The 16,797-nt window shown below is 40.0% G+C and overlaps 1 protein-coding gene across 1 annotated transcript; it reads right to left on the bottom strand.

The window, feature by feature from the left end:
• Positions 1-12,837: 12,837 nt before the first annotated feature.
• LOC130714163 (formin-like protein 4) lies at positions 12,838-16,144 on the bottom strand. The gene is made up of 2 exons (XM_057564056.1): positions 14,798-16,144; positions 12,838-14,535 (listed from the first exon to the last, which is right to left on the bottom strand). The coding sequence occupies exons 1-2, from the start codon at positions 15,907-15,909 to the stop codon at positions 13,329-13,331; spliced, it is 2,319 nt and encodes a 772-aa protein (XP_057420039.1). The 5' UTR covers positions 15,910-16,144; the 3' UTR covers positions 12,838-13,328.
• Positions 16,145-16,797: the final 653 nt, after the last annotated feature.

The following is a 16,797-nucleotide window of genomic DNA, read 5'->3' as shown; positions in this document are numbered from 1 at the left end:
TTCTCACCCTTTCTTACCCAAGTGTTGTGCGATATCAACGTTTCTCCATGCCAACTTCACCCCCGCTCCTGGACCTATCTAAGGTGCTTTGAAATTCTCTCCTGTAGCGTTGATGTGGCGCCTTCCCCATCCCTCTTTTACTTTTTCTTTGAAACAGACTCTCGATCTCTGAAGACCCACGGTTGGATCGTTCTAGTGCCTCGGCCGGGTCGAGAACGGCTTGCTCCTTATCAGGTTGGCTTCGAATCTTACTTGGCCCGCCGGTACTTCCGGGTCGTCGTTCACCCTGGTTACCCCTCGTCATTCACACAGAGGGATGGGAGAGCCCTTTTTCCATTTTATTGGACACACTGTCCCAAATCCATATCCGATTCTCCCAAAACGTCTCCCTCCTTTAGAGAAAGTTTCGTCATTGGGGTCTTATCCCGACTTCCCCTTTTCAGTTGCGCTGAACTACTTGGCGCTCCTCCGGGCTCCAAACTGTCCCCCCGATTAGGTTTTCCCCTTTACCGCCTTCTTCACACCTTCCTCTGAATCTTTTCGTTTCTGATGATTTTCCCCTTTTGCTTTTCAGGAAATATGAAGTTCTCTACTGCCGATCTGCTAGAAGCCTTCCTCTCTGGGAACGTTAAGGCGCCCTCTCCGGTCCAGGTGGGGGAGAAAAGGCGAAGCTCACCGATGGGTGATGGTTCTCCCAAGAAGAGGAAGCTAGGCGAGCCAAGCTCCCAGTTGCACCTTTGACCGTCCCGGGCGATGGGTCCATTGCGCCCGACCCCATTGTTCTGGATAGCGCACACAACTCCTTGGTGCCCGATCAGCACGACGAGGTGAACGCTTCCCCAGCTGTGGGTATCTCTCGCCCCCTAACCTCAACGGCGAGCCAGCAGCCACCGTCCTCTGTCCGCCCGCCGTCTTCCCTGCCCGTCCAGATTACTCATGGCTCATCAGCCCCTAGCTCTCCTAGGGTTGGTGGCGGGGAAGAAAATCTTTCCTCGGACCGCCCAAAGGACCCTTCCAGCAGCTCCTCTACCGACCCTTTCTCCTTCCTGCTTTCTCACCCTTATCTTGAAAAATTGAGGGAAGTGCCGAGCCAAAACCCGCAGGACGTTGCCCAAGAAGCAGTGTCAAATCTTCTCCGCGCCGGCTGTCTGTTCGCCCAAGTGGCTTGGCAAGCTCGGCCCCTTACCGGAATTGCAGAGCTTCGCCGGGAGGTGGAAAAACTGCATGCCATCAACCTTCAGGCCAACAAGACCTGCTCAAGTTTGTCCAACCAGTTGGCGTATGAGGTGGATAAGACAAAGAAAATGCAGAAGAAACTCGCGGAAGCAAAGCTTGCTCAGATAGCGGCGGACGAGAAAGAGAGGAAGCTTGAAGTCCAGGTCGAGGAGCTCCGTAAGGACCTTGGCACCAAGGAGACCATCATTGTTTCTCAGGAGGAAACCCTTGTTGCTAAGGACAAGGAGATTGTTGATTTGCGCGAAAAACTGGCGGACAAAGGTAAGATACTTGCTGAGACCCAGTCGGATTTGGAATCGAAATGCAACCTCTTGGCTGAGAAGGATGTCCAGGCCATCGCATTGGAGAAGCAGATAAGGAAGGAGGCTGCTCACGCGGCGGCTAATGAGCGCATCCGCGGCTTCCTAATTGCCAAGGCTCAAGTCAAGTACCTTCATCCTACTATTAATCTTGACCTCCTGGAGCTTTCAAGAAGGTTACCCCCACCGGACTGGTGGGTCCAGAAGATCCGCCGGAAGTTGTATGCGTTGACCTTGGAGACGCTGTGGAATAAGAGAAAAAGATATAATGTTAATGTATTTCGAGTTATTGTAACGCTTAGTACTTTTTTTCTTCGTTCAAACTTTTTATTTGTAGTTTTCTTTCAAGTTATTCGATTCAGCTTTACTTCTTTATGTTTTATGCTTGTTTTAGCGCTTTTTAGAGTTTTTCTCTCTCGCACCCCCATAGTTCCCTTGTTCCTGAATTACGTCTGACGACATTGATGGTGTGCCTTGTTTAACTAGGACTTTTGCTCAGTTTTTTAACCGAGGCTTTGTCCACCCCATATTTCCCGTAAGAGCAGGTGCGGCCTCGCCAGTTTTGTCTTGTCGAGGACTTATTGCTGCTAGGGACCCAATGGCCATATAGGTTTACCCAGACTTATGCCTAGTTAGGTTCGCTCGCTCATATTTCGGGGAGGTTTTTAGGATAAGAAGCTTATCCGCACACATCGCCAACGAGTGACGGCGAGCTACGTCGGCTTTTCCGGAGCGATCCCCAGACATCAAGGTCGTGTTGGGATCGCCACCTTCAGAGAATTTTTCCCACCTAGCTCTCGCCGCAATTCAGTGTGATTGAAATTGCTGGATACAATTTTTGTATTTTCAATCAGACGTGATAGTCAACAAACTCCCGAGATGGAGAACAAGAACGTGTCTTTGTTTTTACCATTTAGGCGCTTTGGCCAACAAACTCTCGAAATGGAGAACAAGAACATGTCTTTGTTTTTACACCTTCAATCTTCGCGAGACGCACCTAGCTGTTCATCCTCGCGCCAAAACCAGCTCCTTGTCAATCCTTTAGCTGTAATAGTATTTCAGGCTCGCCGCGTTCCAGGAACGGGGCACTCGCCTTCCGTCCAAGCTCTCCAGGTGATAAGCCCCCTTCCCTAAGGCCTTTAAAATTCTGTAGGGGCCTTCCCAGATTGGACTCAACTTATTCCCAGTGCTCCCGGTTCGTTTCTTTAGCACCAGGTCCCCCTCCTGCATCGCCCTCGGTCGCACTTTCGAGTCATACTTCACCGCAGCTCGCTGCTTCATCGCCGCCTCTCTGATGCGAGCCTCATCGTGTGTTTTCGACAACAAATCTAATTCCATCGCCATGTTGGAAGAATTCTCTCCCTCAAACCGCGGCGCTGTTCGCCAAGAACTGTTGTCTATTTCTACAGGCAACATGGCGTCCGCCTCATAGGCTATCCTGAATGGAGTTTCCCAGTGGTTGAGTGTTGCGTTGTGTTGTAGGACCAGATTACAACTGGGAGTTCATCCAACCAGGCTCCCTTCGCCTCCGAGAGCCGGCGCTTCAAACCCCGCAAGATTACCTTATTCGCCGACTCTGCTTGCCCGTTAGTTTGAGGATGTTCCACTGAAGAGAACCTTCTCTGAATACCCATCTCTTCGCAGAATTCGCTTGTTTAGTTACTTGCAAACAACGTCCCATTATCTGAAACGATCTCCCTTGATACCCCGAATCGGCATACGATTCTTTTCCAGTAAAAACTTACGATCTTGGCTGCAGTAATGCTTGCGAGGGGCTCGGCTTCCACCCATTTGGTGAAGTAATCCACCGCTACGAGGATGAACTTCATTTGTGACCTGGCGGTGGGGAAATGCCCGACGAGGTCAACTCCCCACATGGCGAAGGGCCATGGGGAGCTAATCGTGGCCACCTGTTCCAGCGGGGCCTTGGGCAAGTCTGCAAATACCTGACACTTTTCGCATTTCTTCACGAACTCTGCACAGCCTTTTCTTATTGTGGGCCAATAAAACCCTGCCCTGAGGACTTTGCTTGCCAAAGACCTTCCTCCGATGTGACTAGCGCAAACCCCCCCGTGAACCTCTGCCATAACGGCCTCATATTTCCCGGGTGGAAGATACCTCAGGAGGGTCGAACTAAATCCTCGTCGAAAGAGTATCCCATCGAGTAATGTGTAGTGTCCCGCCTCTCTCCTTTGTTCCTTTGAGTACTTCACTACCTCACTAGGCTCTCCCGCCAAGATGTCTACGAAGGGATCCATCCAAGTTTCTTGGCGGTCAACTGAGGCTACCAACTCTCCTTCTATGCTAGGATTGGCTAGCGTCTCTTGGATCACACTTCGATTATTTCCTGACTTCCGAGTGCTTGCCAATTTCGCTAAGGCGCCCGCCCTTTGATTCTGTGCCCTTGGCACGAACTCAACTACGACCTCTTGCAATCGACCCATCAATAGCCGTACGCATTCTAGATATTTTATCAAGGCCGGTTCCTTCACCTGGAATTCCCCATTTACTTGGTTCGCTACTAACAGCGAATCCGTTCTAACCAGCAAACTATCGATTTACACCTCAATTGCTAGCTTCAGACCTGCGACCAATACTCTGCCTGATTATTGCTGGCTTTAAACTGGAATCTGAGGGACTGCTCTAACACTAACTCCCCAGACCCTTGTAGCGTGACCCCTGCTCCACTTCCGTTGTCGTTCGATGACCCATCAACAAACAGCGTCTATTGCGTGCTTACCTTCTCACCGTCTTCTGGCGTTAGCTCTACCACAAAATCAGCTAAAGTCTGCGCACCGACCTTCCCCCTTTTGTCATATTGCAAACCGTATTCCGATAACTCAACCGACCACGCGACGAGTCTTCCTGACAAATCTAGCTTCTGCAACACCTGTCTCAGAAGAAGATCAGTCCTTATTTTTACCTGAAAGCTTTGAAAGTAAGTTCTTAAGCGTCTGGCGGTAATGAGGACGGCGAGCGCCGCCTTCTCTATCTTCTGATACCTGATTTCCGCCCCTTGGAGTGTATGGCTTACAAAGTAAACTTGTTCTGTCCTAAGGTAAGCTTACGTAAGAAGAGGAATGAAAAGCAAACCCTAGAAGAGCACTAAAATAGTCAAGATGTAATAAAAAGGGTATATTCTCATTAATTGTTCAAAAGTCTCCAGTACAAGGTGATGACCTTCCCTTTTATAGAGGGTATGGTCATGATATGGACTTTTCCTACATTTGGGCCTGACAACTAGGGCCCAAATCCCTATGCATATAAGACAAATCCAACAGAATCTTCCAGCTGGTTTGCGGGTCCGCTTAAAGGAGAGGGCGAGAATCCTTGGTGTTCCACCAGTTCCCGCCATGTCTTCCTTCGTCCGACTGATTGCTCGTTTTGGGCGGGAATGGAGGTCTTTATGCCCCGCCCGGTCCACAACTATTTTTTGTTCTGCCAATTATCATGTTGTAAGATCCCTCCGCTCCTAGGATTAAGTATCTCACCTTCAGCGTCTTAGCGTTCTCACGCTCACAAAATGTGGTGTCAAGGTCAAGGACGCCTCTCACCCATACTTGCTCGCCTGCAAATCCCACCAGAGTCCCTGCATAAGGAGTGAGGTCTCCCTCATTCAAACCAAGCCGATTAAATGCTTCGCCGTAAATGATGTCCGCTGAACTCCCCTGGTCCAAAAGTACTCGTTGTACATTGAGTTGGTTAATGCGAAGTAGAATTACAATCGGATCGTCCAGATGCGGCTTTACTCCGAAGAAGTCATTGGATGAAAAAGTAATGTCTAGGAACCTCCGTGACTGCGTTCACGGCCCTGGCGTGGCGCTTTCTGGCTGCACTAGTGACTCCTCCTCCTCCAAACCCTCCAGCGATCGTGTTTATTCCTTTAGGTGTCAAAGCATTTCCGCCCTGTATTCTAATAGGTTTTCCTGCCTTTATCAGCTTTCTCACCTCGCGCTGCAACATGCGGCATTCCTCCGTGACGTGGCCTATGGCCTGGTGATAAGCACACCATTCACCTCCCGGTTTGCCGCTCATTCGCGTCGCTCGCGGTTCCCGTAGATTTTCTGCTTCGCGCTATTTGTCCAAGCACGCTAGCTTTCCGTTTGGAGACGAATTCTTCCCCTCCTTCAAGGACTTCCAATAACTTTTCCTTTGCAGTGCCCAAGGCTCCGCTTCTGCATTCGCCCTTCGGACCTCCGTGTCCTGCTGCTTCAGGCGACTATTGACATCACGAATCAGCTATCTCCAATCCTTGCAAGCGTCCACCGGCTGAGATGAGGGCAGTCCTTTTCCTGAAGGTTCCATCAAGGAGACCGAGGACTCTGCTTCTTCACCTCGCCGCCTTCCATACGCGCGGCGCGAATCACACATGTGTTTCATCCTTCTCTTACTTCGTCGACGTTGTGCTTCCATCAAGTGTCACTAGCGAATCAAGAATTTGAATCGAAAATCAAGAAACCAAAAAGGAATTGCACGGAAAATCGAACTTCTCTCAGCCAAATCACAATCCACATAGTCCGGGAATCGAAATCTACCGCTCCCCACAGGCGGCGCCAAATGTTCTATCCATGAACATTGAGATGAGGTATAGTACCTAGAGTGTAAGGAACGTGATGTGAGATTCCTAGAGAGAATGAGAGCGTAACCGCTTTAGAGAGAGAAAGTAACTGAATTCAAATCTTGTTATTTCTCAAATGAGTTAAGATTCCTTTACAATTGGTTTTCATCCCCTATTTATAGATGTGGGGATGGGCTTGGCGCCTCTAACCCTTCCTATTGGGCCGGTTGGGCCTCTAGGAGGAGGGACCCTGGGGTCTCGCCCAGTCCACCCATGAGATAGTGTGTTTTATCTTCTAAACTAATCTTTTAAACATTTGTCTCCAAGGTCTATTATTTCTCCATATACAATTTTTTTCAATTCCAATACCATGAACGATTTCAAGATTATAATATTATACTTTAGGATTTAATTTAATTTATAGATGTGGTTTCAAAAATTTTTTTTTATAGATGTGATCTATGTCTCATACAAACATCATAATCATTCACTTTAAAAAATCTATGTTTTTGAGTTTTTTGGTATTTGTTAAATAATACTTAAAAATTATATGAAATGATTTAAATATACTATCAATTTTTTTATAAATGACAAAATATATGAGATTACTTAATTCAATTCTTCAATAATTATTAAAAAAAATAGATTCAAGTGTTAATATTAGACAAAATATATTATGTATTTTGCTGGTTTCCGCCTAATTATAATTGATTATTAGAGTTAGATCATGGCTTTAGCGTGATATGACTTACGTTAGATCCTATGCTAGCCGAGAGCCTATTCTTGGAATGGGATGTTCATATTTGCTATCCACGGGATTTTCATCTCTGGTTTTTGAAACAGGTAGTCTTTTGTTGAAGGATGGGCGGAAGTCACCAGTGGCATCACGCTCCTACTCGCGGATGATTGTGGAGGATTTTTTGGACCTTAGTTGAGTTTTTGCCTCCTGCAGTTTGGTTCATGTGAAGTTGTTCGCTAACGTGGTGGCAAACTGTATATCAAAGTTAGCTTTATGTAATTATGTTCATGCATGGGTTGAGGAGAGTCCTCCGATTTATTTTCTGATTAAAGAAGTCTTACTATACCCTAATAAAATTTATTTCTAAAAATCATGTCTATTAGAAAGAAATATGAAAGGTTTTACGATTAAATGCATATTTAAACTCTTATATACTATTCATTTCAAAAAAAACTCTTATATACTATATTTTAAATAAAATTTATAAAAGTTAATCTAAAAAGATATTGAAAAAACTTACGAAGAACATAAAAATTATAATGTTTTTAAAACTTTTAACAACAAATGTTACCTTTAAAAAAATAACAAATGTTATTATTAAAAAAAATTATTAAAAATTCGAATTTGAAGTCCTATAATTATTTTCTTTGCCAAAAAGTAATTTTATACAATAAGCTCTACCTTATTTTAGAAATAGTCAAGTAACCTAGAATCTTGGTTTCTTTGGTATGCATAGCTGGCTTAGATCTATTTTGCAGTTGTCGTGTGGCTTGATAGGATCCCATCCGGTTGAACCTGTTGCGGTTTACAATTTCAAATGGGGACTCTCCTAGAGGTGTAGACGTTTACATTAGGGGTTGTTGATTTGGGTGTTAAAGCATGGTTGCATGCTTGTGGGTTTTTTAGTGGTGAAGGGTTTTGTTGTAGTAGCTGGATTTTTAGTCGGCTTTCTGTTGACTTGGTTACTTTACCCATGTTGAGAGGGGTTATTTCCCAACATTATATATATATATATATGTATGTATATATATTTCATTTTCGAAAATAAACTTTATCCTAGAAAATCAAAAAACAACTTACTTTTTAATTTATTTTATTTTAATTTTTCATCATATTATGTTAGCTTAAGTGGTAAGTGCTAAAAAGGTTCCGGGATCAATCTCTCGCAAGTGTAATTTATCTTTCTGATGTACCATAAAATACTATAAATTCAACAAAAGAAATGTATATATATTTTTAAAAGTTCACACTAGCAAATCAAGCTCATGTTCGTCATCTACGGAACTTAAATGCAGGTCACACCAATTTTATATATTGATAATTATGAAAATAATTACCAAGCAAGTTTATCATTCTAACCCCTTAATTTTATTTCTTTTATTATTATGATATAAAATTGAAATATCATACGTAAAATTATCATCCTAAAGATCTTTCCAAATTAACATTAACATCTATTATTTTTAAGAAAATATTAATATACTAGTGTTTTTTACCCGCGCGTTGCACGGGGAATACATCTATTATATTTGATAGGTCAATTAATATCTTGATCATTAAAAATATAATAAACAACTGATGAAATATTGAGTATGAAATGATGAGCAAAGTGGACAAAAAGTCTTAAATTAAAACCCTTGTTGCATAGATTGAACTTCGTACAATTGAATAACTAATAAAAAAATTGGTTAACCAAATCTCAAATTATGCAAAACATATTAGGGGATGTGGTTTAATGATGGCTAATAAACAATAGCTGATTTAATCTACAATGAAAAAAAGAGAAAATATTCTTTATGTACGTGATTATGCGAGTTCATTTTTTACACAATAAAATAAACTAAGTTTGACCCATATCAACATGAAGTCGTTTCACATTCTTCATGAGCCTAAAAACAATAACACAAATTATAGATATGAAGAATCACCAATAAAGCATTCAGAACACATTTTAATCTTAGAAAAAAAAAAGAATGTACCGCGAAATTTGTTATTGTATTTTATACATTAATTAATACTTAATGAAGGTACTTTCTTGTTAAAATATATTTCTTCCCGTAGGAGAATTTAACTCCTATAATAATTTGTACAAAAAAATTAAAGTGGATTATATTATTATGTAGTAAAAAATTAACATCAAACTATATTATATTATGTTTTTCTTGTAACAAAAAAAAATTTCGATGAAATCTTATTAACATTTATTTTTATGTAGAAGTATTTTCATGTAAAATATTCTTCCTGTATATAAAAGCTTTTAGGCTCTTTCTAATACATTTAGATCCAGCTTCTCCTTACTCTCAGGATGCCTGAAAGTCTTTTCTCAAGTCTATCTGGTGGGTAATATCGATGAAGATGATGACACCCACCATACCTTGCTTGCTTCAAGGTCGATCTCTTGTATCCTCCTCCTGCCGAAGACTTTAAGAGTAAACCTTGCTATTCCAACTTTCATCGATCGAGTTTCAGTTGCTTTTTCTGTTGATCCAGGTGAGAAAGCTTACTAAGGCAACCTCTGCTTTTGTCTATCTCCCAATATAAGAAGCATGTTGCTTTGCTCTTATAGTAGTACTAATAGGCGTACTTTAGAACAAATTTCTAGCGAAGGTCTTGACAGTTTGGAATTGAAAGGTTTGGTTCATTAATAATATCTAGTAGTTTCATCATGTTATTCTGCTTTTGAGCTTGTTGTACATACCGGCATTTCTGCGATAAAAAAATTCAAAATAGTAAAGCAGTCGTAGTATGCTCCCTTTACTTGCTCTAGTGCTCAAGTGATAGCTGAATGCATACTGTTTGCATCTGAATTATATATAAAAGACTCTTAAAAACAACTACTTAATTCTCCATTACAAAGAATATACATTACATCAGAACCTAATTATTATTTGTCAGTGACATAAGTGTCGAAAATAATAGTAATGAAAATTTCGAATGGTGTGGATAAGGGTTAAAAGTCCAATCTCATAAAAAAGCAAAATCTCCATTTACATCAAAATCTCTCTCAGATTTCTCTACCTCACTATCACCACCGTTTTTCTTATAAATTATCCACAAACACACTCACAAATTCCACACAGTACCTAACATCATATGCAAATTTTGTTTTCACTGCAACCAGAGTCTATTCTCTGGCATAAAAAAGCACTTCATAAAGTAAAAAGGTATCACATTTTGAATTTAAATCTTTAAAATATTTATTTCTAACTAAAAAATCAAATGAAACTTGCTTCCAAATCAGCAGCTTCCAGCCGTATCTGCATTCTAAGTAACAGAAAATCAAGAACTCATGAAGTGAGATTGATAGACATGTTAGAGTAGGATAGACTAAAGACCACCAAACATAATAGAAATATGTGCAACATCAATCTAGCTATGATAGTGCAAAGATAGCAATCAAATTTGCAGACAGATATGAAAGCCAAAGAATGAATTGAAGCCACTTTTTGGCTATGGCCTTCCAGTGGTTTCCATAACCAATCAGATCTATTTGTAAGGGGAAACTAATCACATGCTACTAAAGAAGATGAATGGAAGAAAATCCCTCTAGAAATTTTAGACCCATTATATTTGTTGAACGGCTAAAACAACTCTTTGCTTTATGTAGCACTGTTGTTGAAAGTACAATAACCAAATCAAAAACATATGCTGATACTAAATCGTGATGTGATAATTACACACTCATGCAAGCAAGACTTCCAATCACACTAAAGTTTGATTAATTGAACCATAGTAGAACGATGATTAATTATAAAATCTAATATTGCCTTCAAAAAGTGACTTTCAATATATGTAATGATGATAGATAGATGTAGAATTGATGAACTAAGTCAGTAAAACTATATATGCATCACAGTAGTGCAACACCAAACACACATCTCTATCTCTTATCTGGTGAATATATACATATGCATCACAGTAGTGCAACACCAAACACACATCTCTATCTCTTATCTGGTGAATATATACATATAATGGACTGAGAAAAACCTCCATGAGTACTGGTCTCACATGTTTCGTGGCTTACTTGAAATGAGAGCAAGATAAGATCTTGAGTCATCAATCATGTTTCATCTTCAGCTAGCTGAGAATCAGAGAGTGTAGTCAGAAAGAGGTATGCACCTCATTGTCGTTCTGTACCTACGGATAAATTCATGTCAAATGTTTCCAGGGAAGCCAAGGAAATCAATTTATTGTTAGAACATTGGTTTAGGCGTTTAGCATATTAGAAAGGATAGCACCAGTTTTAAAAGTCTAACCTCAATAGTATAGCTTGAGCGAACAAAGATAAGCAGTAAAATCTCATCCATGATATGTAGTTCTGTAGTTGTAACGGCAAGCACCAACAGTAATAATTAATTTCCTCGGTGCAAGAAGCATGCAAAAAGAAAAAATTACCAAATAAAAAAGTTGCAAGGAAAAAAATCTACAACTTCTCCTTTCTCTCCCCTCAATTCTTTCACTCCCTCAATCCACTTCACTGACAATGATTAGGTTAATCAAAACATACACAGATCAATGTTTCACCTCCTATAACATAGGACACAAATTTTAGATGCAAATTAAGAAAAACGAATAAAATAGAATCACATACAAAGGAGAATCAGAAAACATAAAAAACAAATCAAAATATTGCAAAATTCCATATAGAATATAAAATGGACTCACCATCCATGGCTTTCAAAGAATCTCTTTTGGTGGAATATCTATAAATAAAAACCTGAAGAAAAGAATTTGAAATTAGCATGGCAAGTGATGGACGAAATTGACCTTGAAGTCAAACATGAGTGAATGAAAGTTAAAGGTAAAGTAAAATAAAATTGAAAAAAACCATAACATATTGTGCAAGCAAAGGAAGAAAATAATTTGAAACCTCCATCTGCAACCTTCCCAATCAGTCCAAGGCAGCAAATCGGAGGGATGCGATTGCAAGTCGATGGCAAAGTGGTTCCGTTGAGAGATGAGACGATTTTGTGGGGGTGGTTCCGTTCAGTGGAGAGATGAGATGAAAATTGCATGGAGGAGATGAATTCCATGGAGGAGATAGTGGAGGTAGGCAGGGTTTTAAGAGGGTTTTTGCTGATGGGATGTATTATTGATGTAAATCACTTATCACAGATTTTATATTAAGATAAAATCATGAAATAAACAACATAAATCCTAATCAAATCTAAAATTTAAAAATGTACTAAATAAAAATAGATAAAAACTATCAAAATCTAGCAAATCACAATAAAAACTCATAAAATCTGGAATTAATTAAAAATCCGAAAATTCAATAAAAATACCATAAAAATTAATTAATACTCTAAAAATAAATCAAAAATAAATTAAGATAAAATCAAGAAATAAAAAACCTAAATCCTAATCAAATCTAAAATTTAAAAATGTATTTTTTTATTAAGGAGAAATAAGGTAAGGAAAAATCAGGGCACATGTGGCAAGTGGGGCCAAGGAGAAAGAGCTTACATGTAAAATATTATGTGAGAATTAATCTGGGAGCGACACGTCACTAACTTGGCCTGTGAGAGCGACACGTCATGCTAGAAGTTGTTATTTTCTAATATATATAGATAAATTCATAAATAAACTAAATTCTTTTTTACGGTTTAATTCATTAAATATATATTTCTAACAAACATTTATAAATTTATGCAATTAAAAAGTTATTTAAAAAATATTTGTGCAATTAAAATTACAAAACTTAAAAAAAGATAATACTACACAAATTTAATGATAAAGTAACCCGTGCAGTGCACGGGAATTCAACTACTTAAGGCTATGAAAAGTGGGTAAAATATTGCTCATCAATATACATCAAATATATTATTAAATATTAACCCTATAGGAAGAATAAATGCGACACATGTACTGATTCCTTCCTTCTAATCTAAAGTCATATCATTGATGACATTATTTCGGTTCTTCATAAAGTCAACCCTGTTTTGCATTTGACCTCTTCAATGACCTCTGAGATATGCCAATTGGCAATTGGTTGCGCTTGATGACTTTTTCTAAAATCCATTTAGCGAAAAAAAATTAAAAATTGACCAACATGTTATGTACAAGTATAACAGGAAGTCAGAGGTAGACAACCAAGTTCTGGTTGATGCTAAAAGAATCCAACAATTCAATAATGATGTACACGGTAATTAAAATTAAACGAGGGCTAATATAGTTCTTTATACTTTAGACTTGCAGGAGTGGAAAAATGGCAACATCACCAACATGCTTTCGGCTTCTGAATTGTAAATCGTAGCCTGCTTTCAAGCACTTCTGAACTTGTAAAGGTTAGAAGTAGCACTTTTCTTTGATTTCCTGATTCACAAACTCTTCTGGTGCCATCAGAACTTGAGTAAGAGTTAAATCACTTAGGCCATTATTAGAGTTATATAAGCCGAAATAGACTGAGTCGTGAATTAGATTCGCTGAGATTATTAGAATCAGATAATCTCATGACTTCTTTCTATTACTCTTCTGGTGATTAGCCAAAAATTTACTTGAGGGTCTTCCTCTTCTGCATGTCACGCGCAATCTCAATGCAAGCTTGATCAACCATCCCCATAAAATCCTTTACTATAACAAATAGTTTGAGACTTTGTGCTGCATTGTCTTTTGAAGCCACTACTTGATAATATTGTGTTGTTCTATGGACAAGCTGCAATGTGCTTGCTTCTTTGTCCCTCACTAATTTCAATTCTTGTTCAGCATTTCGGAGAAAATGGTTCATTTCTTTTGCAAAACAATCTCCTTCACTATTTCCACACTGAGAAACAAGTTCTTGAATTTCAACTAGCCGCGTTGAGAGGGCTGAGATTGAACCAACTATACTGTTGTAATCTATATGTGATGCTTTCTTAACGTTTGACAACTCAGAACTGATCCCTCCTACAATTGGCAATCCTAGCTTTGTAAATTCCCTTTCTCTTTCTCCATTTGAAGCAGCATTGCTCGTGGAGTCTCCGCTGATGTTGCTAGTACTCCTACTGCTACTACTACGGCTCAGGCTGTGATTGCGGTTCAGAACAACACGTTTTCCTTCCGAACGAACTACCTCTTCAACCACAAAGTGAAGTAATGTGGTATTTCCATTGCTGCTCTTGACATCAGAAAGCTTTCTTAGAGAATCCAAGTTAAAAGCTTGAGCATTACCTCTAGCAGTTCCTGCATTCATTCTATTTCCTGCCTTAAGCACTGCTTCAAGAAGCTTCGCAAAGATTCCATGGCTTTTAAGCTCCTTACACCCCAGTTCAATGGTCTGTAGAGATTCCTTGATTTCTAGAATCTCATAATCATAGTTCAATCTGAACAACATCGCATTCAAGCGCTTGAATGCTGAAGGAACCGCTTTAAGGATGTGATAGATGAAAGACTCAGCTGCAGCAAGTCTTGCTGGGTCTCCTTTGTATTGAAGGATCAGTGATTGCTCTTCTTCTGCTGTGGAAACTCTAGATAGCTTTTCAAGGGTTTCCATGTTGAGGCCTTTACCATCGCCGAGCGCATCAAGAATTTCACCTTGTGAGACTGCAAGAGATTTCAATATAATAGAAATGTTCTGTGATTTTCTCTGGTCAAGAAGGAATATTTTTGTTGATGGAGCAGAGGTATCCCTGCTTGGACTTGTTGAGTGATTCTTTCCTTTTGGGGATCTTCGGTTCGTGGCCACATAACCAAAGAGAGCTTCCATAAGATCTTGATCCACACTGAAATATTGTATTAACAAAACATGAAATGGAATGATCAGTAAATTCTACCTAGTGTGATAAATAAACACATTTGTTTAACAAAATTTAACACATTTAAGAATTTAAGATTACAACTCCGCGCGTATGCGCATAGCCGGTCCCAAGTCTGGGTAAAGGAGGAGGATTTTGTGTAAGGACTTCGGCTGGCAACGTAAAACTAGCCGATATTTTTAATATGGATCAGACATTACAGATGTAATAGTAAGGAATTTAGGATTACCTGAAAGATCCACGATCAACTTTGTCCCAAACCATGGAGTGATCAGCATTAGTATTCACCTTATCCCAATGCAAAGGCTTCAGCTTCACTTGATCATTGCTTGTTTCTGGCATGCCTTTCCCTGAAGAGTCTCCTTGCTTGCTGGTGGAGATAACTGGCATTTCAATGGGACCAGGTGGTGTTTTTGATGATGAATTCGAAGCACCTGTCTTCGTCGTCGGAGGAGGTGGTGTTGGACTCTGTCTAGCTGGGATTGAAGGAGGGACAGGTGGTGCTGGAAAAGAAATGGGGGATGGTGTTGATGGCGAAATTGGAGGGGGTGGAGTGGATGGTTGAGAAGGAGAATCTGGTTCCTGAACACCCTTGATAGCAACTCCACCTAATACCCGAGGAACAGAAGAAGATGAAGGAAGAGGAGAGGGAATTGTTGCAAATCTACATGGCTGATCCTCTTCTGGAGATATCTTCATGTGGGAAGATGAAGATTTCCCACGAAGCAGAGGAATTTCTTGGATGAACTTGATATTTTTTTTCCCTTGACGTTGATCATCTTCTATTCCTTCTTCATTTTTGGGACTTTGCAAGACCTCCTTATGAAGATCCATGTTGTTGTTGTTGTTTTTCCCTTCAAGTTTTCTCCAATAAACCACATCCAAACCATCCTCATCAACAATCAGTCCCCTGACATTCCCATCAATTCGTTCAAACGCATTTCCCTGAGGAACAACACGCCTATCTCCACCAGAACCACCAGTGTTACTCACCATGATTTCCTTTCTTTTTCTTCTTCCCCTTAAGCACCTCTGGACTAAAATGAACATTAAAACACAAGCAACCAAAGTGCTTGCTGCAGTTACAGCCACCGCCTTTGCGATCTTACCATTCGATGAAGTACTCCGGGACGCCACCACTGGTCCCGGAGCCTGCCCTTGTGTTGGTGGTGGTAGTGGTGGCGGCTCCGGCGGTTGTGTTGCCGGGGCTGGTGCTGAAGTTTCATTGGGGTAGAAAGTTTCAATGTTCGTCTGGCAGTGACAGGTTGGTACTGATAAACCGTCTAGTACTAAAACAAGGCTCAAAACTAACCATGATTGAAGCATCATATTCAAAGCCATGAAAGGAGAGAAAAGGCTTGTGAGAACAAATCTTGGGTTGTACTTTCTCTGTTCATTGGTAACTGCAATTTTGTCCTTCTTTGTCTTATGCTTTTGGTTTTGTTTGCTTTTCAAAAGAGTTGAAGCGGTTGATTCTTGTTGGCTTTCCGAGCTGGATTGGATAGAGTATTGACAATGCGGATGAGTGATGATTTGTTACTTGCAAAGGAAGAGTTGGTGGTTGCTTGAGTCATAATTGGGGCTTGCGGTGCAGCTCGGTTGAAAGGGACTGGTATACATAGTCAAACATATAATTAAGGCACAACTGTGAATTGTGATGATTGTTCACCTCATCTCTTAACCATAATGTTAGGAATTTGATTCTTGTCCATCGGAATTGAACATGTTTCGTTACCTGCTGGCTTACCACTTGATAACAATATCACCATAAGAAATTAAGTTATTATTATCAGAGGTGGATACTTGTTTAAAAGTAAATAAATTAAGGCACACGTGTGAAGTGGTGCTATTGTTCAAAAATGTTTTTGTAATTTGCCCAAAAAAACTTGTCACAGTCTTCTGAGTTTTGACTTAGTTGTTGTTTGCAACTTAAAATCTAACAACTCCTCTTACATTAAAGATTCTGAAGATTTAAAATAAGAGAATTGAAACCAATTCCATTATAGAACTTTTTAGCTCAAGGAATTAGTTGTGACTTAGTAGTCCGTGTGGGGACCATCCCGAGTATTCAATGTTGAAAATTAAGGAAAGTGGCTCACCAAATTGGTTTTTAGTTAGGACGATGTCATGGCACTAAAAGCCACTAATCATTTTTTTTTCTTGATTTTGATTTCATGTTTTTCTTGGATTCTGTTCTTTTCCTTGCTTGGATGATCATGAGGATAAAAC

The sequence above is a fragment of the Lotus japonicus genome, chromosome 4 (genome assembly GCF_012489685.1).
Source record: "Lotus japonicus ecotype B-129 chromosome 4, LjGifu_v1.2".
Classification (NCBI taxonomy): domain Eukaryota; kingdom Viridiplantae; phylum Streptophyta; class Magnoliopsida; order Fabales; family Fabaceae; genus Lotus; species Lotus japonicus.
This window is presented reverse-complemented; position numbering and strand designations above follow the sequence as displayed.

Excerpts from the sequence above, each read along its gene's own strand:
- LOC130714163 (XM_057564056.1), bottom strand. The coding sequence starts at position 15,909 with ATGGCTTTGAATATGATGCTTCAATCATGGTTAGTTTTGAGCCTTGTT. Across the intron at positions 14,536-14,797 it reads GTTGATCGTGGATCTTTCAG|TGTGGATCAAGATCTTATGG; the intron begins GTAATCCTAAAT and ends ACAATATTTCAG.